The sequence below is a fragment of the Neolamprologus brichardi genome, chromosome 12 (genome assembly GCF_056152115.1).
Source record: "Neolamprologus brichardi isolate AB-2024 chromosome 12, ASM5615211v1, whole genome shotgun sequence".
Taxonomy (NCBI): domain Eukaryota; kingdom Metazoa; phylum Chordata; class Actinopteri; order Cichliformes; family Cichlidae; genus Neolamprologus; species Neolamprologus brichardi.
In genome coordinates this window covers 27,567,708-27,593,897 of record NC_142115.1, presented here as the reverse complement: position 1 = coordinate 27,593,897, position 26,190 = coordinate 27,567,708, and the positions used below count along the sequence as shown (strand labels likewise).

The 26,190-nt window shown below is 41.4% G+C and overlaps 1 protein-coding gene across 4 annotated transcripts; it reads right to left on the bottom strand.

Moving 5' to 3' along the window:
- Positions 1-1,877: 1,877 nt before the first annotated feature.
- Positions 1,878-25,194, bottom strand: septin5a (septin 5a). 4 transcript variants are annotated; one of them, XM_087849264.1, is made up of 12 exons: positions 25,056-25,194; positions 24,896-24,909; positions 7,870-7,960; positions 7,473-7,559; positions 6,100-6,223; positions 5,853-5,987; positions 5,618-5,735; positions 5,413-5,514; positions 3,739-3,835; positions 3,485-3,620; positions 3,289-3,391; positions 1,878-2,997 (listed from the first exon to the last, which is right to left on the bottom strand). In XM_087849264.1, the coding sequence occupies exons 1-12, from the start codon at positions 25,099-25,101 to the stop codon at positions 2,935-2,937; spliced, it is 1,116 nt and encodes a 371-aa protein (XP_087705390.1). In that variant the 5' UTR covers positions 25,102-25,194; the 3' UTR covers positions 1,878-2,934. The 4 variants fall into 4 exon arrangements, with proteins under 4 accessions (XP_087705390.1, XP_035763177.1, XP_006790000.1 ...); XM_035907284.2 differs by lacking the exons at positions 24,896-24,909; positions 25,056-25,194 and adding an exon at positions 11,446-11,989 and having other exon boundaries at positions 3,289-3,387; XM_006789937.3 differs by lacking the exons at positions 24,896-24,909; positions 25,056-25,194 and adding an exon at positions 11,446-11,986.
- Between the last annotated feature and the right edge of the window lie 996 nt (positions 25,195-26,190).

Genomic DNA, 26,190 nt, shown 5'->3' with positions numbered 1-26,190 from the left:
AAGGAGAGGTGGCGTGGTCCGGGTGGGTTTGGTGGTGTGCGTCAGCTGTCCTGAGCGGTGAAGGTCCTGTGGTGGTGTAAGGGCAGGAGGGCAGGCAGGTGAGGCAAGGAGATGATTCTGAAAGCAGGCGGGTTAACCAGATTTCCAAGATGAGTTGTTCAGTGTGGTGGAATTCCCAGGAGTAAATAGGCTAGTTGATGAAATGGCGAGGAAACAGTGTCAGCAAGCAGCTTAAATCTCCAACCTAATTGCCTCAATCAGCTTCAGGTGAGGGAGGCTGTAGGCCCTGCCCATGGGTGGATACCAGGGAGGTCCAGACTTTCAGCGGAATTTTACAGCCACACACCCAGACCATGACAATTTTTTTCCCATCATGACATAAACAGAGAATTTAATGTGAGGACAATAAAGTTTTTGATGACTTATTTTCACTCCACCCCACGACCCTCTAGACTCTTCCTAGTTCTGTATAGCAAACTGCAAACATGTATTAAATATGTGCTATAATTTGAAGTGTACAATTCTTTAGAATCTACTTTTATAATTTTATAGTCTATGTTTAGATTGTATTTTTGTGTCATAATGCACACCAGACATGGCATGTATTAAGTCTAATATTAAATATTCCATAAGGAGCCAATAAGAAGCACATAAACTCTGAAAAATCAAAAACCTATTTTTTTCTTCTGTTTTAAACTGTCTGACAGCGGTTACGTACAGTCATGTGCAAATAAAGATATTCGTAGGACTCAGTGTTGTTGAGGAATTTTGGCCCACTCTTCTTTACAACACAGTTTCAGTTCATAGAGCGTTCGTTTATGCACAGCTTTCTTAGCTCCCACAGCATTTCTGGACTTTCACTGCACCTTTACAACACCTTTATTCTTCTGTCGTATGACCCATTTTCAGCCAAGCTTCAGTTTAACTCTAGAGTACTTTTGATATTAAGAGGAGTTCATGACTGACTCAATGAGTGCAAGGTGCCCAGGTCCTGTGGCTGCAAACCAAGCCATAATCATCACACCTCCATCACGAGAATTTGTCATTTGTTCGGATGCAGCTTTGCACATCTGAGCTGTGCCACGTTCTTTCCTGAGAGAAGAGGCTTTCTCCTGGCAGCCCTTCCAACCAAGACCATGCTCGTTCAGTCTTTTTCTAATTGTACTGTCATGAACTTCAACATTGACATGCTAACTGAGGCGTGTAGATTCTGAGATGTAAGTCTCGCGCTTGTTGTAGTCTCTCTGAGCAGTGAAACACCAGTTTGACTTTGGGGTGTTTATATGCTTAAAAAGAAATCTGAGGAAGTTGTAGTGATCTTGGATATTTCTGTTTTATGCTCATACAGCCCTTCGGAGAAGCAAATTGCAATTTTACTCCAATTAATTTGCAGATACAAATCAGTAAGACAAAACACAATTAACAAACAAATGATTAGATTGTGAATTCTTTTGAATTATTTTAGGTTAAGAAAAGACATTTTCATGCTACTGAGCTGAATAAAGCAGCTAAAATTCACTCTGTCACCACAAGCATTCAACATTATCACAATAACAAGTGCTTTTACCTTTATTAAAACACCCTTATTTTCCACTGTGACACTTAATAATAAAATAATAATATAATAACTGAGCTCTTCTGAGATATTTCTGTCCTCCCATATCTGCTCGTGTATTTCTGGGCTGCCCAGCAGGAAGAAGATGCCGTGTGCAGTGCAGAGGAAGAATGGCTGCAGGAGATAAATATGAATCAGCAGATCAAGTCCTCGCAGCGGCTTCAGCTCTGAGTACTGCTGCTCGGACTCTGACGTGAGGACGTGAATGAGGATATCGTGCGAGAGTTTCCTAAAAAACAACACTGAAGCGGCGAGGCCAGACTGACGACAAACTGGGGTTTATTTGTCACACCTTTGTAAATGGGACACAGACTGAGCTCACAGCCTTCAGGCAAAAAATATGTACAGCTCATCAGTATCAGAGACTACACACACACACACACCTACACACACGCTCTGTCATACTGTGGACACACAACTTTGGTGGCATAATTCACTTCCAAGAAGAGATATTTAAACAGAAGCACAAAGTAGTGGCTCCTCGTTACTGATCCTGTAGTGGTAACAAAGCATCCTGTAGGCCACGATCCATCAAATTCAACAACAGGGCATCGGCTAAAAAGCGATAAAAATAGGCCCACAGTAGCATTTAGCGGATATGAGTAATGACAACATGCTTGCACATGCACCCTGCACTGCACAGACTCTTGTTATCTCAGAGGCTCGCCATTCATTGTAGCCACCGGCAAGAAGAGCATTTTCAGCTCATTCGGCACATTAACAAAATGCTGGAAGAGGAGCAGAAGATTTTCACCGGCCGTATGCAAATAAATGCCAAACAAATGTATTTTTGAGCAAATGAAGAAGAGCTAAAATCAGATTTTAGTAGACGTAAATTCACTGTGGTACCTTTTAAAGGAGTTTTATGGATGCATACCTGGTAATATTAAAGGTAATATTAAAGAAAATGTAATGATCATTCACACACCGAAACACACCATCGCATAATAAAAAACAATATCCATGTTCAAAAATCGAAACATCACCAAGAACCTACGTTTCATTACAAAATATGTCGCAGCAAACACCCTGACATTAAATCCAAAAAGTTTAGCACTGCATTTATAAATTAGATACACTGATTATTAAATTATGTGTTTATATCTTATATGTTAGGACCACAGCGAGGGGCTCAAAGTGGGAGATTGGATAGTTTCAGAGGAAAAAAAAACCACCCTCCAGGCAAACAAACTATACAAAAGCACCAAACTGAAGATTAATGTACAGCCAGAGTTGCCACTGACGCTTGATAACCATTTTCAAAGTCTGGAGGTCTCACTGTCGTTAGGGAGATAAGCAGCAGGTGGCGCTGCGGCACATCACTGCTCTTTGTCGTGCATCTGCTGCTGCATCTTGTTCAGCATCTCCTGCATCCTCTTCAGCTGGAGACGGAGAGGAGAGCAGATTAAAAACTGTCTGTCACGCGTTTCATAGAACGTCTAAACATTAAAGCAAGATGGTGACATTTTAAATATTTTGCTGGCACTTTGGTTCTTTGTTGGTCGTTTTATGCAGCAGACATTTTCACATCCGCAACAGAATCCAACAAAATTGTAACATGTTAAATCTTATTATGGCGCACATATTTTCAATTACAAGTTATAACAGCTTGTGTTTAATATCACCTGTAATCTTTTTTTTTTTTTTTTTAAATAACAAAAGTTGCTCAGTACCTCCTCATCTTTCATTTTGATCAGTTTCTCGGTGTCCACATCTGGAGTGGACAGCGGCAGGATGGGGATCGGGCTCTCCATACGGTTGTCCTGAGCCAGCTTACTGAGAGATGAAGAAAATGGAGAGAAAACATCACTTCTATTGAAGTTGTTTGCTACACGTTTGCACTTGCTCACGCTTTCATTCCTCACGTACCTGGTCATCTCCTGTATGCACTGCGCTCTGTAGTTTTCATAGTGGACGTCGCAGGTTACGTCTTTGAGGTCGTGCATGTGGGAACGAATCAGCATGTTCCTCAGTTTCACAAAGTCACAGTGCGATTGGTTTTCCACTGCGCAAAGAAATACGCATCATTACCTTTATTAATCCAGTCGAGACATGCAAACTATTTCAATTTACATTCAGGCTGAATAAAGCTGAACAGACGTGGAATATTCGAGCATGCATACCTTCGACGATCCCCCAGGGGTACAGCCTTCCCCTCACTCTTTGTCCACGAGCCTCCACCACTGTGTTACTGCCAATCACAGCGAACGGGGTGCACTCCTGCAGAAGGAGACGCGAGGAAAGGTTGTTATTTCAACCCCTCTCTGCTCCGAGAAAGCTGTCTGAGCATGCTGGCACACACTGACAGAGTTATACACGCTCACAAAAGACCCCTGAGCTGCTCAAGACAACTGTGACTTTATTTGTTGAGACAGGTAAAAGACTGTTAGCTGTTTATTTTCTCTGCACTGACTTTCTCAGCTGATCGGTGCGTTCATGCTCCAAGCCCGCATCTATCTCCCCTGAGGCGCTGCTGCACTTTCATTTAAAATGACAGTAAATGGTTAGGAGCACAAAATTCCACAGAAACACTCTCGGGCCTCATGCCATTAAGCCATGCAGGTGCATTTAGGTTAATGAACTCACATTTTAAACGAGATCAGGTGTGTTTTTCCTTATTTTCATTTAGTATATGTGCAAGTAATCCAAGCTTCAGACCCCTTTAAACACCCTGTTTCAGATGTTTTTTCTACTCTTGGCTGTGTATTATGTCAGTAATAGAGGATATTTCAAGCTGTAAACGTGTGTATTAAACATGTGCTTGTGAGCGGCAGCCAATCAGAGATAAGCTGGCTTAACGGGAGGATGGTCTTAAAGGTAAGGGAGCTAAAATGGGTTGTTTAAGACTGAACTTTGAACCATATTACAACATGGTGGAAGAAAGGAGAAGAAAGGTCCTTTTAATAAATTTGTCTTTGAACTTTATGTATACACCACATATATCATTTACTTCAGATACTTTCTGCCAGCTGAAGGTTTCTCTGTATCACAGGTTTTGCTCAGTTTTCCAAAACGCACCATCCAACTATCACACCCACTTCAACGTCTGGCAGCATCTCTAGATCCATCTCCATTTTCTTCACAAAACAGCTGTTATCACTTTCCATCATGCTGAAATGTGCTCCTGTGTCCTTGTTTGAATCATTTAATACGACCTCTTTTAATGGTTACAGTTTATTAAAAACAAAGGCACAAAACATTGCTGTGAGCAGCTTTCACAAGCACTTCCAACCTGCCAGCTTAACAAGTGCAGATTATCCAGAGGAGCTGAGATATACATTCTGATGCAGCTCAGCCTTTGAGTTGCTTTAAGGAGGAAAAACAAAACTCCATTCACTTCCACTGAATGCAATGGAGGTCCAAGATTTAGAGGCAAATACCTTCAAGTTATTTTCCCAGAGTTTTTAACTGGATTGAATAATCTTCCAGAGAACAAGAAGTTTGTTTAGTTTTCCACACCTGACCTGAGAAAGTGACATACCAAATGTTAACTGAGCATAATTCATGTATTAAGGAAGACTGTGACAGTGTGTTGACAGATCGGGAAAGACCTCATGTTTGTTTTATACTATAAGGTTCAAATAGAGGTAATAATTCAATAAAAGGTTACCCTTCTACACTATTCACTGAAACCACTGCTGGTGTATAAGCCTGGTGGTCTGCTCCACTCTGCATGGATGATAGCCATATGGTTTGCATTTTTTTCTCCATGCATTTGTTAAATAAGAAGTACGATGATCTGAATCTGTAGCCACAGGTACAGTAAGTCAGTAGCTCACAGGTATGTGAGTCCCCACCTTCAGCTCTTTGTCCAGCTGTTTAAACTCCTCATCCTCGTCAGAGTCGCATTCAGGGAACTGGTACACTTTGATCCCAAACTTGTCTATTTCCTCTCTTATCTGGACACGGACACACACACACACACACGAGAGAGAGATTATATTTCATTCACCAGCCTGCAAAGGAAACATCTTGATTTTGCTGCGGAGCTCCTTGACTCACTCTGTCTTTAAGCTTTTTTATCTCGTTGGGCGTGAGGCAGTCGGCTTTTGCGATGAGTGGAATAATGTTCACTTTTTCATGTAGAGCCTTCATAAACTCAACGTCCACCGGACGAAGCCTGAGCAAGAAAAACGAGAGAGCAGGAGACTCAAAATTGTGGCTTTAATCAATCATGACTTCTTTGTGTACACGCGTGTGTGTGTGTGTGTGTGTGTGTGTGTGTGTGTGTTATTACCCATGCCCAAATGGAGGGATGAAGTAGAGGCAGCAGTGGACTCTGTTATCCTGGATGTTCTTTCTGTTCAACCCGCTCTCATCCCTGAAATATTGCTCGAACTGCTGATCTATGTAGTCTGTGATCGGCTTCCAGCTGGGACAAAAAAGACACCACAGACCACATTAGCTGCTCTTGCGAGGTCCCGGGAATTCAATCGAGCAGTCTGAATCAGACACAAGCAGATCAGCGAGAGTCTTATGTTTACCATTCATTGTTGTTCACGGCATCTCCAAACCCTGGTGTGTCCACAATTGTCAGCTTAAGCTTCACTCCTTTTTCCTCGATGTCCACGGTGTGTTTGATGATCTCCACAGTTTGATTAATGCGTTCTGCAACGTGACAGCAATGAGGAGGAGAAGACAACTGAAGTAGGAGGTCAGTGAAAGTGTACAAGAGCCGATCAACAACTCATTAAATACTATAAATACTATACTTTAGCACTTAAAGTACTTTATACAACATGTCTCATTCACACACACAAATTCACACAGGTACATTTTTCTATGTGTGAATGCTTTCTTACTAACATTCACACTCCAATGAACACATCCAGAGCAACTGGTGGTTCAGTATTTTGCCCACGGACACTTTCGAAGCAGACTGAATCAGCTAAAAATGGAACGATGGGCATGAGCACGAGTACCCTTATAATTGGGGTGCTATTAAAACAGCTGGCACTCATTCAGCTGTGTTCCCTTGTGTGCAGTTTGTCCTGCTGCCATTAGATTAGGGAGAGGTTACTCATCACTGGGACGCGTGTATATAACTTAGAGTACCCAGAGTTTGTGGTCTGCTGACTGATGGCTACTAAGCGTGAGTAATGTAACTGGCCTGTGTGAGTCCATTTTAGACAGGGAGAGGAAGTAATTGTTGACACATTTAAACACTTTGCTAGACACACTACTTTTAGGGGTGCTACTCACTACTATAGTTTTATGTTGAAGAGGCAGGCCTGCAAGCTTAGGACTTTATTTCTTTGGCCGCTGTTAAGTAGAACAGCTTGTAGGCTTCATCTAGAGATCGCTTTGTGTTTTATTTATTTCTAAACTACTCCATCTGGTTGGTTAATGCTACCTCACTTTCCACCGTCTGCTGGGGTTGTGTTATGGTCCCTCAGCCTCTATAGCTACTTCCAGGTTTTGGTGGCTTCTTGGATCAGGGAAACGACCTTAGCAATCATTCTCCCTCTTTCAGGTCGTTTGGATTTGTTTGAACTTGTTGTTCTTTAGCTTTTGATTTATTTTTTTTTATCTATCCACACATATCAATCACAACAAAAGGGCCTTGAGGTGACTTTTGTTGTGATTTGGCGCTATATAAATAAAATCGAATTGAATTGAATATTTGACTGGGAAGCGCGGTCTCTATATTTTGTGACAGATGTCATCAAAAGTTAAGTCTGTCACGTTCATATGTTGTTGTTGCACCCAATAAAAAAAAAAACTAAGATTAATTAAAAGAAATGAACACACATGGGGAATTAAAGGTGGGGCTTTGTGAAGGTTGCATTAAGTATTCAGCAAGCAGTGGATTCATTATGACTGCTGCACAGAGATAATAAAGAGACCAAGGACTCACCCTCAGCGTTCAGTAGCTTCCTGTCTTTGTAGAGGTCTGTGAGGAACAGGCTGTTAACAAGAGTGGATTTTCCCATACCGGACTCTCCTGCAGGTCAAACACAAACACACGCACAGACACCCAGATAGTTATCCTGTGTGTATATTTAATTATGAGATATTAATAAAATGAACTCAGCTGCCAATTTACTAATGTAGTCCTGCAATAAATCCATCTGCCATGATGACTTTATCAATGAGGAAAGGCAAAATATTAGAAACAGCTAAATGACTCTAAAAACAACTCAAACAAAAACTGGTCCATGGGAATTTATTATATGCCTAAATTGGTTTTAGTTTAGTGTGCCTATTAAATAGGCAGCTGAGTGTAAATAGGCAAGATTCAGCTTGAAACGCACCTGCCACCATCAGCGTGAAGTCGAAGCCTTTCTTCACAGACTTCCTGTGGACCTGGTTAGGCAGAGTTGCAAAGCCCACATACTGTTTCTCCTGGAACACAAAGAAAAGGAGACAGAGGTGTTCAGTGTGTTTATGTTGCACTTTATCTCATCATACGGCAGCTGTCAGGTGTGTTGTGACATTCAATTCAATTCAATTCAATTTTATTTATATAGCGCCAAATCACAACAAAAGTCGCCTCAAGGCGCTTCATAGATACAGAGAAAAACCCAACAATCATATGACCCCCTATGAGCAAGCACTTTGGCGACAGTGGGAAGGAAAAACTCCCTTTTAACAGGAAGAAACCTCCGGCAGAACCAGGCTCAGGGAGGGGCGGCCATCTGCTGCGACCGGTTGGGGTGAGAGAAGGAAGACAGGATAAAAGACATGCTGTGGAAGAGAGACAGAGGTTAATAACAGATATGATTCAACACAGAGAGGTCTGTTAATACATAGAGAGCGAGAAAGGTGACTGGAAAGGAAAAACTCAATGCATCATGGGAATCCCCCGGCAGCCTACATCTATTGCAGCATAACTAAGGGAGGATTCAGGGTCTTCGGTCCAGCCCTAACTATATGCTTTAGCAAAAAGGAAAGTTTTAAGCCTAATCTTAAAAGTAGAGATAGTGTCTGTCTCCCGAATCCAAACTGGAAGCTGGTTCCACAGAAGAGGGGCCTGAAAACTGAAGGCTCTCCCTCCCATTCTACTTTTAAATACTCTAGGAACAACAAGTAGGCCTGCAGAGCGGGAGCGAAGTGCTCTAATAGGGTGATATGGTACTACAAGGTCATTAAGATAAGATGGGGCCTGATTATTTAAGACCTTGTATGTGAGGAGCAGGATTTTGAATTCAATTCTGGATTTAACAGGAAGCCAATGAAGGGAAGCCAAAACAGGAGAAATATGCTCTCTCTTTCTAGTCCCTGTCAGTACTCTTGCTGCAGCATTTTGGATTAGCTGAAGGCTTTTCAGTGAGTTTTTTGGACATCTGATAATAATGAATTGCAGTAATCCAGCCTGGAAGTAATAAATGCATGAACTAGTTTTTCAGCGTCACTCTGAGACAGGATATTTCTAATTTTAGAGATGTTGGGCAAATGGAAGAACGCAGTCTTACATATTTGTTTAATATGTGCGTTGAAGGACATATCCTGGTCAAAAATGACTCCAAGGTTCCTCACAGTGTTACTGGAGGCCAAGGTAATGCCATCCAGAGTAAGAATCTGGTTAGATACCATATTTCTAAGCTTTTCAGCGCCGAGTACAATGACCTCAGTTTTATCTGAGTTAAGAAGCAGAAAGTTAGTGGCCATCCAAGTCTTTATGTCTTTAAGACATTCCTGCAGTTTAACTAATTGGTGTGTGTTATCTGGCTTCATGGACAGATAGAGCTGGGTGTCATCTGCATAGCAGTGAAAATGTATGCTATGTCTTCTAATGATGCTGCCTAGGGGAAGCATGTATAATGTAAACAGAATTGGTCCTAGCACTGAACCCTGTGGAACTCCATAATTAACCTCAGTGTGTAAAGAGGACTCTCCATTTACATGCACAAATTGGAGTCTATTAGATAGATATGATACAAACCACTGCAGTGCAATACCTGTAATACCTACAGCATGTTCTAATCGCTCTAATAGGATATTATGGTCAACAGTATCGAATGCTGCACTAAGGTCAAGAAGGACAAGCACAGAGATGAGTCCACTGTCAGAGGCCATAAGAAGATCATTTGTAACCTTCACTAAAGCTGTTTCTGTGCTGTGATGAACTCTGAAACCTGACTGAAACTCTTCAAACATCTGCCGGTATCTGAGCTGTAAGTCTCATCATCAGCCCAGAGATGAAACACAGATGTGTCACAAGCTGGTGCCGAACCCAAGCCGAGATAAATGTGAGGGTTGTGTCAGGAAGAGGATCTGGTGAAAAATCTGTGCCAAATCAAATATGGGGATTCATTATGTGTGGCAATTCCTTTGGTAATAAGGAAGGAGCCAAAAGTATTGTTAGAAACAGCCGTGAAAACCTTTGAATTCAAGTGTTTTTAATCCTTTTTCCCAGGTTTTTGAACATGAAAGTTATTTGTAGTTGTGGTTGCTCATTTTCTTTTTGTTTTGCTTTGTTTATTTGTCTCTTTTAATTCTATGCTGTTGTACTTTTTTTTAACATGTTCAAAATAAAGATTCAATCAATCAATCAGGTGTATAAAATCAAGGACCTTAGCCACATGGATTGCCTTGACAAACATGTATGAGAAAGAATGGGTCGCTCTAAAGACCAAACTCAATTCCAGCATGGCGCTATAACAGGAGGTCAGTTTGCAACACTTCTTCCCTCATAGACTTACAGCTGATTGTGGAATTTTATTGCAAAGTAAAATTGTTTAGGAGCCACAGCAACTCGGCCTCCTCTGGCATTAACATCAGCACAGAAACTGTGTACGAGGAGCTTCATGGCCAAGCTGCTCCTGCAGCTGCAATATGTAGGCTGCCCAGAGTTTTACCGGAAATATTTTATTTGAAAAACAGTTTAAATAATTGAACTAATCCAAAAAATCGCCAACTGACTTTCTATTATTTGACTAACCGAATAATTCCTAAGTTAAGTTAAGCTTCAGGCCTACAATAAAACACCAAAAAGCAAAAGGTCAAAAACAGAGGCAGAAACCAAACAACTGTAAGAGAACGCTGAGGGAGTGTAATGTGAAGACCAAATGGATCTGGCAGAGGCAATAAAATCACCACAACAGACGGACGAGGTCTATAATACAGAAAATCTACAACTGCACGGAAAAAACACGTGCAGCTGAGAATAACCAGCATCTCAGAGTTTCCACTAAATCTCTCAGAGAAACACAAAGAGAGCCACGGGCTACCAGGCTCTCGCTGTAACGCACAGCGGTAACTCCAGTATCCCGCTGCATCTGAACGTCATCTTTACACCACAGTACGACACACTGACATGTGTGGACATAAATACACACTCGAGGCCCGCAGAGAGCATTCACGCACGGACAGAAGCTGCATTCAAAGGACCTGAAAAGCTCTTTTTTACTCTGCAAACACACGAGCCAAGCACACAGTCAGTGTACTCATACGCTGTCATAACTTGTCATAGGCATTTCCGAACCCCCCCCCTCGGGTGAGAATCTCATTTATAAAAACACGCGCGCACACACACATACATAAAAGAAAACCCACAAGCTGCGCAATAAGACAAGACACTTGCCAAAGAGCCAGAGGTGTAAGACCGAGAGAACTGCTGAGAAAGCTGCACATAAATCATTGGGTAATCTCAGCTGCAAACCTGACGCTATGTAGAAAAATTGCAAATGGAAACTGAACTCAAACAAATCCACAGAAAGCAGCAAAAACAGCAAACAGATGCTGAACAGGGTCTACAGGTGTGGGGGTATTTCTAAACTCATCCCGAGCTATCTGCTGCTATTTTAATATCCTCGTAACTTTCTGATTTCTTTTCCCAGTCTTTGGCTTTTCTTCACACATTTCTTACCATAAATCCAACTCTTTACCTTCTGTCTGGCAGTTCTCACTCGTGGGCACAGCAGCCGTTCCACCAGTTTTTCTTGCAGCATGATGGCATCCATCCTAAACCGCTCCGACACTGACGGACCAAAATAGCCGCTGGTCTCAGAAAGTTAAAAAACAGCCCAGCAGGGAGGCGGAAAGGCAAATTTGAATGCTCTAGACCTTGATAGCTCTGTCTCAAACACACTTCCCTCCTGTTTATGAGCTTTAAATGTGTTCCTCCTGCTCTCCTCTTGACTCCCTTTCTTCTCTTTTCTCCTTTGTTTTCTTTATTTCTTTTTCTCCTCTGCCCTACAGCGGTCTTACGCTCCCTGCTCAGACAGGTATGGAGGAATTCTCGCTGAGAAAGAGAGAGAGAGGGAGCAAGAGAGAAGTGGCAATTTGAGGGAGGAAACAAGGGAGGGATGGAAGGAACGAAGGTCTAAAAGAAACTCATTCATTCGGTCTGTATTCCCTCCCCCAGCTCCAACAGTACAAAAATAAATCCTTACACTGAGAGAAATGACTAACAGCTCGCAGAGAGAGCGACAGAGGGGAGAGAAAGTGTACTATATCGTAAGATAAAGAAAAATAAAGGAACGTGTTTGAGCATGGCAGTGACAAAAGTTGCAGTGCAAACAAATGATAACTGCAAGTTCGGGCCTGCAGGGTAACACAATCAGATGATCGAGTCACTTGTCAGTCAAGCGAAAGCTCTGTATCTGCTGCCTTTGCTATTAGCCGAGGCATCTGTGTTTTACTGCAGGTTTGCAGTGACAGTCGGTGACGGAAGAGGACCAATACAACGAGTAAAGGTTTTACATTATGAGTAAATATTCTTCTTTTAAACTCTTATGTAAGTGCAGGGGTTACAGCAAAATTAGATAGATAAATGAAATAAATAAAAGCACTCCAAAAAACACACTTGTGACTGATATTTCTACATCATTCACTCGGTATTTGAATATTTTACTGGTCTGATGAGTCATGAGGAGAAAGTTTTACCACATAAATGTGCAGTCTACCTTTTTTTTTTTTTTTTTTTTTTTTTAAATACTTGTTAAGTTAGGCTAAACATAAATTCTTATAAGGATTCACAACCCAAAAATGAGGGAGTCACTGTGATTTTGATGCCTGGCCTGTCAGACCCTTCATGCGTGTTTTCCTTGGCTCTCTTTACACATGTTTCTTCTACCTGCTCTGAGCCAGCTGAGTAAAGAGTACAGTGAAGCAGCTCTATCAGAAAAAAACAAATACAAGAAATGAAATTTGATAAGAATCTTGCATATTTTTTTTATTTTAAATTGTATTTTGCAAGTAGCACAGCAGTAACTTAACTACAAGACTTTAAATTAACAAACAGGTTAAATGCAGTTAGCAGTGGTTATGTGTGTGTTTTCAAGCACCTTAAAAGAAGCATTAGAGAGATTCAAAAAACGCTGGAAACACTGCCGCACATCAGAGAAAATGAATGTTTGGGAAAGTCCAACTCCTGACCTTAAACCTGCTGAAATGCTGATATAACCAAAAGGACAGTGCAATAAGGACCAGGTATTTTTCTGTAAAGAGGAATTTAAAGGTTTTATTCCAGACTGAAGAACAAACAGCAGCACTGTAATTAAATCACTTTTTAACTGCTGTGTTCTACAAAAATCACATTTTATAATCAATCAGTGCAGATTCCCTGGTAACTCTGAAGGTTGGTGTAGTTTGAAGTTCATGTGCATCGTGTAAAAGCACATAAAAACATATATAATGCAGACATAACCAGATTCATTATCTGCCTTTATGCTAAGGAGAGCAAGCCAGCTTCTCGCAGTGGCTTCACATTTACTGTACACACACACACACACACACACACACACACACACACACACACACACACACACACACACACACACGAGTGATATCAGAGTTCTGATCTCTTATCAAGAAAGGCCCCCAAACCCCCCAAACCGTCACATGCTGCGTACTTTAAATAATTCAGGTTTATTTTTTAGGTCAGTGAATAAATCATTTTGTTATGCTGTATACCCACGGTGTGATTTTCAGTGGGAACATGCACATACTTATGTGCTGCTGCTACAAACTGCCAGTCTGGACTGAAATAAGAAGGATGTAAAGAAATCACTGGGCACTGTAGGAGTGTGTATGCATTTCTGTGTGTGTGGAGATAAACGAGGTACGTTTCATGGCAGAGGCTGGACTCGATTGATTCCAGATGTGACTGTGGTGTGTGTATGTCAGCGTACGATGGGATGGGTGTGTTCGACTTGTGCATGACGTGGGCAGCAGAGCTAAAATGCTCTTTGAAATAACAGAAGCTAGGCTTTTAAAGAAGAATACTGTTTTTTTTCCCCTGAAAAGGAATGCCTCGCAGTGACGCCACGTATGGCGCGTGAGCACCTCGCTCCACGCCACAGGAGGGAGACAGAGGACTGAACTGGGACAAAAAGTTAATGGTTTCAGCTTCCTGGTAAGTTTTCTCAGCTGAGAGGAAGCAAATTGAAACGTCACAAATGGCAGATGAAAAGTTTACGGTCATTGTAGACAGAGAATGTGAGTGTGTGTGTGTGTGTGTGTGCGTGTGTGTGCGTGTGTGTGTGTAGGGAGGAGGGAGGCCCAATCAGAATAAAAGAAAGGAACAGATGTCTTGAAATGCTCTTACAATAGCCCGCCCCAGCCCCCCCCCCCCCCCCCCCCCCCCCCCCACCACCACCATCTTTCACAATGGCCAGCTGTCCCTTTCTGTCTCCGTCTCTCTCTCACACACACACACACACACATGCAGACTCTGCTGATGTCACTTCACAAAGTATTCATTTAAACTTCTTGCTTTATTGATTGCTGAGTAAAGTCAAAGGTCTTGTATAATCTTTTCTTTCATGTGCTCATCTTATGCCTTGCTGCCACTTGAACTTCATGGGTAACACCGAATAAACACTTTAACTGAATATTACACAGCAGATTCACTAACCCTAAAAATAAACAGAGTCCTTCTGAAGCCACAGAATTGTCTTTATTTAAAAGGCAAAACTTGTATTGAAAATATGACTGGAGTCAAAAATACCAGCGTTTATTTTGAGACAGTATGCTCAGATATACTCACTAACAAGTCTTGACAACCAGGTAATAAAGATTTTTTTTTTTTTAAAAAAGCATTAACATCATTAAAAAAAGACTGTTTTGGATCAAAATAGAGTTATTGCCTAAGATGACTTAGACCTCAGAGTGTTAAATCAACATCTGTGTATCCTCCCTATGGAAGCGCAGATGAATATGATTATATATGAATATTTTACCCTTGATAATCCAAAAGCAGTGATGATGTCTGTAAATTGAATGTTCTGCTAATTTTTCAGTTTTAGTGGTAAAACTGGGAAATATCTTGAATCTTCAGTTTAAAAACACAAATCTGAAAATATTTGGCATTTTTGCTGTTTATGTTTATTTCTTTATAACTAACAAGAAGAAGAAACTTTTTGGCTGTCAGAATATTATTTCTGGATCTCTGCCTAACAGTATCTTTGCCAATATGTGGGACGATCCTGTTAGGCAGAGATCCAGAAATCAGCCACTCGCTCAGCAGGCAGCGCTCAACTTCCTCCTCTCAGTAATACAAAGCTGTCTTTAAAGGAAGTGACTCTCAAAGGCTCACAGCAGTTATCTCCTCTGCTACACAAACACATGAAATCGCATGTCATCACTCTGGATGTGGCTGAAGGAGGAACAACAGTTGATGAGACACAGTTTTGCTGATGAAAACTTTAAAAATCTAAATTCATCATGAAAACTTTTTCAGACTGCAGAAACAGAGATTTCTACCATCAACGTTCAAGCTGCTTGTTTTTACAACATCATGATTATCCAGCATATGTGAGCAAATGAAGGCTGTAGTACAGTACATACTGTAGGACCGTTATTTATACCTTGAAGTAACAGGTACGCAGCAGTCAAAAACCAGTTATAAAAACAAAGCTTTAGAAGGTTTATTATGTTTAATAGGTTTTGAAACTATAAAATCCTCAAGGAAAATATTTGCTGAGATCAGATCATGAGGTGCAGTGGTTGGTTTCCTCACTGACTTCTGTACAATAGACTTCTTTTGAAACAAAAAGCCTCCCTGTTGGTTATCAGAAAAAATGAAAGATTTAAGTCTCTTCTGGACAGATGTCACTTTTCAGACCAAGAAGTTATTCTAAACTTTTAAACAGAGAATGTTTAAACGGAGCAGACAGTATAAAAGATCGACACACAAACCCACTGGCATGCCTGGAAATGCACCCTTTTTGCAAAATAAGAACTTTTATTTACTTTGACCTGAAAGAAGCGACTGAGTCCATAAACTCATAAGGAAACTGTTTACTGAGGTCACAGAGGGAAAGCGTTGAAGGCTATTTTCCCATAAACTTCTACAGCACCAGAAGTCTTTTTGCAAATCACCCTCTGGTGGCCATTAACTAAACTACAGGTTAGAAGCACTTCTGCACTGACGTATCCAAGCTAGCATGGGGCAGGAGGCGGGGTACACCTCGGCCAGATCACCAGCCTCCCACAAGACTAACACACAGAGAGAGGTAAGTAACTATTCACACTTGAATTCACACCTATGACCAATTAATCTATAAATGCACTGATAAGTGAACCAAAGCCAAATCTTTATGCTTTTCAGTGGAGACTGAAGGTGGAAGGACCAAAGCACTGACCATGAATTATTGTAAAAATATATAACAGATTTCCTAAGTTGTTAGAGAAAGAGAGAGCGTGTATCCAATTATTTTCCACCCTTTTTGCTCAAAAATCTGACAGCATGCCATGATGTTGTGTAGTGGTAATAACCCGGCTTTAATTCATGTGCTTCCAGCTTAAAGCAGCCAGACGGCCTGCGATGGAGCTGTGAAGAGTTGTGACCTTTACTGTTCACTCCTCTCCAGCTCCCAGCCATCCCGCTGACACTTTCAAGCCATTAACACTGAACGCTTCCTCTAGCACACTGCCTGCCGACCGGATGGTAGCCCAGTAAAGTGAGGCAAAGGGGAAGATGAGGAGTAGGAGGGGTGAGGGCGGGTGAGACAAAGGAAGAGGGGTGCAAAAAAACAACATGAAGATGGACCCCCCTCCCTCCTTTGTTTTGTCTCCGTGGAGATGCAAAGGCCAGCATGCTCCCGGCTATTTAGCATGCTAATCTGACAGCATGTAAATGCTCAGGCAGTGATAAAAATGTTTCAAGGACATTTGGCCGCGGTTGCCCAGTTTTAGTTTTAGCATCAGCTCATTCAAAGACAAATGATACTTGGCTATAACCATATTTGGTAAGTAATCATGCCGAGGAATGTTGGAAACTGTGCATTATAATTAAGTAACTTCTGATGCTTCTATAACTTTCTTTTTGTCAACAGATCCCACGAAAACTCAAATCAACAAAGAACATGTCTTTTTTTTGTACCATAGATGTATACAGACGTTAAAAACACACCAATTAGCCAAACATGTTGCACTAATCCTAATATACATTTACAGGATTTCATTTCTTTGTAAAGAGTCATCGACAGACCTTGTCCACATGTTTGAGAAAAGCTGGTAAAAATTACACTGTCCCATTTAAGCTATGTGGAACCACCTAAGGACTAAGTGTGCTGAGAAGGGTGAGAAGAGTCAGATTGTGTTGCTTTTATTAACGATGAGAAGAAAATGCTGATTTACTTGTTTTATGTATTAACTGACTGACTGCATTACAATATATCCAATTATAGGTTACAGGTGGGATCCAACTTCCGGGGCATCAATGTCAACGTCAAACTGTCGAAGGTTGCAGTTCCTCCAGTGGCCACTTGAAGTTGGCTCCTAAATATAGTCAGAAGACTCCCGTGTTAGACTGTCCAACTTTACAGCATTAAACTGAAGTTATGGTTCAGTTGGGTACGGTCCTGTCAGTGGGATCGCCCATCTACCTGCAGATGTGCTCTGTTGTCAGATGCAGGCTGTGTACAAAGTAACGACCTTTAAAAGCAATGAAGTGTAAACCCTTTAAAAAAAAGTTTACAGCCTGATGCAAGAGACAGTTTTGGCCTCAATATAGTTGAGGCAAAAACTTCATAACGACCCCACGAGGATGAGTTTTTTTTAATATGTCATCCATCTGGATACTGACAGGGCTTCATTTGGTTCATTTTTATTTAGCTTGAGGGTTATGCTCAAGCAAACTCAGCATGATCATGATCACATGATGTGATGCAAAACCACAAAGATGAATGAGCTTTTTAAATTTTTTCCAAGATAAAAAATAATCTTTCACGTACAGAAAAAAATGGAATTACACCACCACAAAAACAACCTCATGCTTTAAATGGAATTAAATCATTTCAATGTTTTCTCTAGTGAATAACTCCATTAACTGCATGTGGTTCATGACAGTATAATTAAGATATTTTTGATGTTTCGAGAAAGGTTACAAAATATTCTTACTGACAAAGTCCTGATCCCCATTACCAAAAAAGTTAATCCCAAACATAACCAGGTCGACCGAATACTTTAAAAGATTTCTTTCAAAGACTGAAAGATATCTGGGTCAGCTTGCACTCACTGAGCTGTCCAAAAAATGAGCTGAGGCTGAGCTGTAGCTAAAAACCAGAGAGGAAAACTGACTGCACACACAAACACACACACATGCACACAGGCTAATGGATCACTGGCAGTACAGGCGTGTTTGCGGCATGAGAAAAATGAAAGTATGTGCATGAGAACTCACTGCAGGGCACAAACTCCTCAAACACCTGAACAACAACAGCGCAGGTAATAACTGTTACAGAGAGAAAATAACTTTCCGGAGCAGAAACACACCCAGGCTGCCTGATCTGGTTTCTCAGGATCTAGATTATTCTCAGTTATCAAACATAATGGTGTACACACTCACCGGCCACTTTTTAGATACAGCTAGTACCAGTTTACTTCAGAACTGCCTTATTTTTTTCATGCCAGGAGCTGGAAACATTGCTCATTGACAACTTGATCGCATCGCGTATCGATGATCTGCATATTCTGACCTCACTTCTCTAGTGGGCTGAGATCTGATTAACATGGAGGTCATTTGAGTTCAGTGAAGTTGTTGTCACATTTAAGAAGGCAGTTTGAGATTATTTGAGCTTTGTGCTGCCAACAGCCATCAGAAGATGGGCGCACTGTCGTCATAAAGGGAGATGACATGGTCAGCAACAATACTCTTCTGTTGTCCAGTTTTGGTGAGCCTGCATGAATCACAGGCCTGTGAGATGCTCTTCTGTATGCCTTGGTGGTGGCAAGTGGTTGTTTGAGTTACTATTTCCTCCTTATTGACCTCAACAAGGCGCTTTCACCAAGCGAACTGCTGCTTATGCCATCTTTTATATACAGTCTATGGCCATGAGCTACAACTAGCTTAGTTTAACATGAGACAAACAGTAGAAAACATTAGCATTAAATTGGCACTGTCTAAAATTAACCTCAGCAGCTCTAAACAGTGCATGTGCACTGTTACATAACGTGTTTAAGCTGTGTTATGCGCTTGATTACTTATTAGCTGGGAACAGTTATTTTCTGAGCTGTTTGTAATTTGTCTGAGGCAATACAAAGTTTGGCACCTAACACAAGTAAAACCAGTATAATCGTTTCTATACTTGGCATGCGAAATATTTTAGTGAGCGTTAGCGGTCTGGGTTGGTTTCGGTGGCAGTTAAGTTCAGTCAAGGTCAAGGTTACGTTATTTATACATGCAGGTAAGTTTGCTTTACAGAAAAATGATAGCACTTGCCGTCCCCTCATAAAACACACACACACACACACACACACACACACACACACACACACACACACACACACACACACACACACACACACACACACACACACACCTATTTAAACCTGACAGACAAGGCTCTGTGACAGAGGTCTGACTGAACCATGCCACTAAACAAAAAGATAAAACAGACTTAATAAAAGAGACTCGTCACACCACTAAACCAATCATCAATGACTGGATCGTGGCTAGTTTCACCCTCTTTCAGTAAGCTGACAATAACAGAGTCATCTGTATATTTAATGATGGCCCTGTTTTCATATCTGCTCAGACACATGTTTGTATAGAGTATGAATAATCAGGGTTATAAGACACACTGGGTCAGACAGAGCCCCATTTATTCTCACTCTTTGTGACCTATCAGTTAAAAAATCTAAAATCCAGTTCACCAGGTTTTCCACCATGTTCAATTTCTTCCATAATCCTTTTCTGAGGATTTTATCCAAAGACTTTCATCACGACTGAGATGTGGGCAAAAGGTCTGAAGTTGTTTGGAACTTTTGGACGACTAGATTTAGGGACAGGAACCAGGACAGTTTCTTTTCAAAGGGCACAGGTTGTATTTGCAAGGATTCATTAAAAATAACCTGAAATACAGGACTGAGTTCTTTAGCACAACATTTAATTAGGCGGCCACTAATGTTATTAGGACCCTGGCTTTCGTTCACATTAACTGCATGAAAGGCCTTTTGGTCATCGCTGAGTTCAATGATAAAGTGCTGAGTGTCTTTCAGTTTCTGTTTCAGTTCCAAAATATCCTTGCAAAAATCAGAAGAATTAAAGCATGCAACATATTCAAGGAGTTTGAAAAATCTCTGTTTGAATTAAAATGGTATAAAACGGCTACTGCTCTGGGGATTTTGAAGCCCCGCTATGGTTTTCAGACATGTCCAGGCAGACCCAAATTTTTTTGCAGCAAATTTGCTTTCAAGAAAGTTTTTGTAACTCTGTTTTGCTTTCAGGATCTCGATTTTCAGGTCTTTGGTAGCTGACGGAAAATCAATCACCAAAGTCTGAAAAGCAGACTTTCAATCAGCCACCAAAGACCTGAAAGTCTGCTTGTGGTGCACAGATCTCCTGCTTGCTGGTGCTCTGTTTAATAACTAATTTTCTAAAATTTATCCTGGATACTTTTTTATGACAAATGACTGATAAAATCTGGAAAGTTTGGGGCACAAAGTTTGTTTCTTTTACCTCTGAAGCTGGTGTGTAAGAAAAAGTTTGAGAATCGATGCACTAGCCTTTGACCAAGTGACTGTTTCCCTACATGTCAAATGGTTTCTTTTAGGGGAAAATGTTGTGCCCATATGATTAATAGAAGCTCGAGGCTTCATGCATCAGCTGCTCCCTCCTTTTCTTATCTGTTGAAGAGCTGCAGGAGGCTTAAATTTCCACGTTTAAGTCGACCCCCCTCTCTGAGCTGCCTGCTCCTGCTCTGCAGCTGGTCCTCAGTGGGAGCAGCGAGGGTCCCATCTGTGGCAGCGAGAGGGTGTATGTTTAGAGACAGAGAGAGCAGGTGAGAGAATTAAGTGAGATTGTACCTGAAGTGAAGTGACACACATGCAGACACATCTGACTCAACATCTGTTCTCTGCTCACATCTCCTGCCCAGTGGGGGGGGGGGGGGGGGGGGGGGGGGGGGGTTGGGGGGGTGGAGAGTTCTCTTAGGCTTTACTATGAAGAAAGTTCAACATAAGTACTCTTTCTCTGTGTTAGCCGCCTCAAAGAAAACCTAAAACACCAATCAGAGGCATTATCAGATGGACGGGTGGTAAAGGTCTGTGACTCAGATATATATAAATAGTGCATATATATGTGTGTGTGTATATATATATATATATATATATATATATGTATATATATATATATATATATATATATATATACATATATAGGCAACAGATAAGGCAGTAGAGCAAGGCTTAAGGAAATTCTGTGAATTTCCGAGTTAATATCTTTATTGTAGGGGCAGCATGGTGGTTAGCACTGTTGCCTCACAGCAAGAAAGTCTTGAGTCAGGCTGGAGTCTTTCTGTGTGGAGTTTGCATGTCCTCCCCATGTTTGCGTGGGTTCTCTCTGGGTACTCCGGCTTCCTCCCACATTACAAAGACATGCAGTTAGTGAGGATAGGTTAATTGGTAACCCTAAATTGCCCATAGGCGTGAATGTGAATGCAAATGGTTGTCTGTCTCTATGTGCTAGTCCTGCGGCAGACTGGCGGCCTCTCCAGGGTGTACCCTGCCTCTCGCCCTAAAACAGCTGGGATAGGCTCCAGCCCCCCTCAACCCTGACAAGGATAAGTGGAAAAGAAAGGATGGATGGATGTTTATTGCACTACTTGATGCTGCCGTTACAGTGAAATAGAATGTATTGATTGAACATTCCTGGTGATAAACAGCCAACAAACGGACTGATTGATTTTCTAATCTGTGCTCTAGCGGCTGCAATTCCAGCTGCGCAGCAGATTACACCTTAACAGGCTACAACACACAAAATCTCTGTGTGCAAACTCATCCTGCACAATCAGGAGTTGAGTAATCAAACTTGGCAAACAGGAACATTTTTGACCCTTGAAGATTCTTATTTACGTCAGGTATCATGACTTCATCATGCTGACCTGAGCAACCAGATACAAATGGGCTAAAATTAGCATATATGCACTTACAACATGTTATAAAAGCATGAAACGAGTTTAATTTTACGATAAAAACATGCATTTTATATCCACAAAACTTTCGTTATGTATGATAGATCATCATCATTATCATCATGTTGCCTAGCAACCACCCAACACCAAATCACAGACCCTACAGAATACAGCAGCATTGGCATGTAACACCCTCCTATTCTCCCCTGCTGCTCCTGAGCCACAGTTACTAAGGGGCTCATCATGACAGCATGTCTTCACTGATTAACAGCAAACTTCCAGGAATAGAAGCAAAACAGGACAAGCAATCATCAAAATATCAAAATCAGTCTAATGAACAGAACAATGAACAGCTACTAGTGTGGGTCGTAGTGAGACTGATTTACTAACTGATGTTATTGTAGAAACACTTTAGATATCCAAAAGCACATTTTTGAGCTCAAATCAGTGATACATCATCTGTGTGTCACTCCATCAGGGTGACATCATGCAGCTGAGTGCTGGTCAAACTGGGATTTTTTTTCTTTTGATGAAAAAATGCTCAGTGAATATCCATCCACCTACCCACTCACCCACCCACACACACACACGCACACAGACTAATCACCACACAGGATTGTGAGTAGGTCAGATGGCGTCGTCCACTCCTTCATATTGGAACAGTCATGAAAACTGATTTTTTTTGTCCCCACGCTATCACAGCCGAGGAAGTGAGCGTTCAGGGTGACGTTAATGAGGGGAACGTGGAAAGAGGAACACGAGAGTCGGATGGGAGTTTTCTAAAAACATTGATTTTAAGATTGATTGTCAGTTACGGCTGTTTCTGCAGTTATGATCTCAGCATTAAGTCAGTCATACTGAGAAGGATTACTGTGTTTTCCAGCTCTCCCGCCTCTTCCTCCTCCCATAAATGGTTCAGAATAGGAGATATTTTTCTCATCAGGGTCAAAGTCAGCACAGAGTGTGGGAGTGGAGAGTGAAGTGACAGCCAAAAGCAGAACTCACAAGGTGTAAAAACAGTGTAGTAATGAATATTTTTATCAAGAGGCTTTTTTTTTATACTGTTTATGCACGTAACGTAAACCATCCTCATCCAGGTTTTCCTCATAGTCTGTGTTGGATCTGCAGTACCAACACCACCATGAATTTAACGACTGAACTGGATCCAATTGGGAATTTTTGGAAGAAAGCCACTCCAACCTGTTCAGCATTTTTCTACAGCACCGAGGAGGGTGGAGTATACAGGCGGTGGGGGTAAAAATGAAGATAGAAACCATCTCTGTTTTTGGTTTCAGGTGGTGGAATGTAAACAAGCACGTTTACACAAATTCTATACTTCAGACAATATGCAGATATACTTTAAGAAGTATTTTTTGCCATCCTTGGGAGAATGGCATGCTCTGTTTTGTTTGAATACTCTCCAATTTGCTATGATCATGCAGACAAGTCATCATAGTTATTACTCCACAAGCATACCGATTGCACTGGAAAGTAGTTTAATGTGAATAAATACAGGTTCATGGTCTCATCTAGAGAGTGGAGTCTTTGACATATGGGTTACTTAAACTGATTTTACATTTGTTTAAGGAATTGGCACTGAAATGCGGTGAGACAGCATCAAAATGCTCTACAAAAGCAGAGAGATGACAGATAAACACAACCCTCTGAGAGTTATTGCTGTGCATACCTGTACCCTTAAATATAAGACCTCACTGATACTTCCAAATCCGGGTCAAAGTACACATAAAAACAAAAATAAAACTAATAGTCTTACTTGAGTATAAATTTTCATTTGCTTCAGGGGGAACTCAGTAATAAGATAAACCCGATCTGCTTTAATGTCACCCGTGTGATGTTATATTGCTCGGTTTTATTGAAACTACTAATTCAAGTTGCTGTTCTGAGTGAGATGTTTCAACTTTGACTAGAAATCTAAACAGTAACACGTTTCATTACAGTAAATCAATTCAATCACAGGGACGGAGCCACATAACCAGTAACAAGAGCCTATTAGGGGGCTCTGAGCACAGTCCGCACATACAGACATAACTGGACTTAGGTAACAATTTTTTAAGGACATCTTTTTTCCTCTGACTGTTGTACCCACAGAAACAAGTTTTAATAGTTTAAATTGTGATCATTTTATACTTCAAGTCGTTTTTCCAGTTACAAATTAAAACATATAAGAGTTCCCCTGATGAAACTATACTATAAGACCAAATGATAATAATAATAAAAAAAAAAAATTCCACAAATGTTCATTTCTTGCAATGGGATACTTGAATTTTGTATAAGAAATAAATTAGTCTTTTTGCTGCATGTGGTTCCTGCTTTACTCACACACACATGTGTAACCACGCAGTTACTCCTGTACTGTCACCTTACACCATCTTCAAAGAGGAAGAAGAGGAGGAGGGTCATCAGAGAGCCGGCCTCCCCTGCAGGCTCATGTGGCAGCTGTTTTTAGCTGAACAATGGTCAGTAAAGGTTTACTAAAGGCAGCCAGCAGCGGCGACTGTATACGCGAGTCCTGCTGACGCAACGCTGACAATTAGGTCAGCCCATCGCCCGATTCAGTGACCGAAAAACCAGAATAAATGTGGAGGCAGCAGAGAGTCGTGGAGGAGGGGATGAGGAGGAAGGATGCTGCCTTTTGGGTACCATCACGTTGGCTGCTCGCCTCTTGTCGCGCTGGCCTGCTCTACATATGCGTCTAAAAATTACTCTATCCACCCCTCTCCGCCTGTCAGTGTGGTGATCAGCTCAGCCTGTGATGGCACGGCTACCCTCAGAGCATCGTGCGATTATTAATCTGACGCGCACATGAGAAAAAAAAAAGCGAAAACATGGGATCTGAGAAGCAAATACTAGTGATGCTGCTGGAGCCGAGCTCTCCCTGTGCCAGAGCTCTTGCATCGTAAAACATCCTCAACCACAAAAAATATCAATAATAACTACAATAAATGATGATTCCTACCTCCGTGCTGTCCTCTGTTAGCCATCATAGGATTGGATGAGAGGGGGTTGCAGGTGCAGGGATGCAGAGCGACGCCCAGAGAGACGGAAACATGGAGACATCACTGCACTGATCACATTTAAACCCAATCCGACGAATAAAAGCGAGAAAGCACGCTCACCTGTCTTTACCGGGATCCGGCTTTTGTACCTAATATTGGACGTCATGTTCACCGTTCTCCTCCCGAATTTCACCGAAGCGACGGCTCACAGACAGCGGACCCTCGCCTCCAAACCCCCGGACAGACAGGAGGAGGGCGGGCCGAGCTGACACGACACATGAAAACCACTCCTTCCTCCTCCTCCTCACAGACTCAGCCAAACAGCAGGAGGATGCTATGAGTGTCAAAACCTCAGTAACATCCGTAATTAAGTAACCCTCACTTCTCTCTGAGCCTTAAAGCTATTTTACTTACGCTTGAAATCACTGGACCCAACACGTGAACACATATTTACCTGATGAACCTACAAAAGTTTGCCTTGTTTTTAGTGTCCTCAATGAAACGATTCATATTTTTTGTAACCTTTGTACCTTTTATTTATGTTTTATTTATTCACCATGAAAGTCCTCAGTCTGACCTAAGGTTTTACTTTTTGTAACTATCTGCTCCCTTTGTGGTTACGTCTTTGCGGTATGTGCAGATTACACTTTTACATTAAAAAAAAATAATTCTAGAAAGAAATAAAACTGATAAATTCACAAAGCTTAATAGGATTTACTTTTCATGCTCCTGGACTTTGTGCCAGCAACTTCATAATGAACAAAAAATAATAATAATCAAAGAAACGTCTGGAACGACTACCTCTTTGAAATTTCTTCCTATGCCTGTTCTCACGGCGAAATGGTTGCCCCACAGTAACGAGGTCCCTAGTTTGAACTTCCTGTTTGTCTCAGACCTGCGTGGGCTTTCTGTGGCTTGTTGGGTTAATTGGTGGTTTCAAGCTGAATGTGTGTATGTGAGAGTCTGTTGCTGTCTCTGTGTTATCCCTCCTTTAGACAGGCGACCCAATCCAGGGTGTACTGCGCCCCTCACCGTGTTACAGCTAAAATTAGCTCCTGCTCCCTAAACAAACTTACTTTGAATAAGCGGATAAGAAAATGGATGTTATGAGAGTTTCCTGTGCAAGACAGATGTCACATTTCTTTCTACATGTTACATAGGAAACTAAACTGAAAACACAGACAGTCACACATTTTAGAAACAGTAACACTGCCAAGTCATATCGATCATGAGTCTCAAAGGTACCCCCTGCCCC

What these genes read in the sequence shown, in the direction of transcription:
- septin5a (XM_087849263.1), bottom strand. Translation starts at nt 11,520, where the DNA reads ATGGATGCCATCATGCTGCAAGAAAAACTGGTGGAACGGCTGCTGTGC. An exon ending in ATCCCTCCATTTGGGCATGG is followed by an intron (nt 5,736 to 5,852) that starts GTAATAACACAC and finishes TTTCTTGCTCAG; the next exon opens with GCTTCGTCCGGTGGACGTTG. An exon ending in CCCCTGGGGGATCGTCGAAG is followed by an intron (nt 3,621 to 3,738) that starts GTATGCATGCTC and finishes TTCTTTGCGCAG; the next exon opens with TGGAAAACCAATCGCACTGT.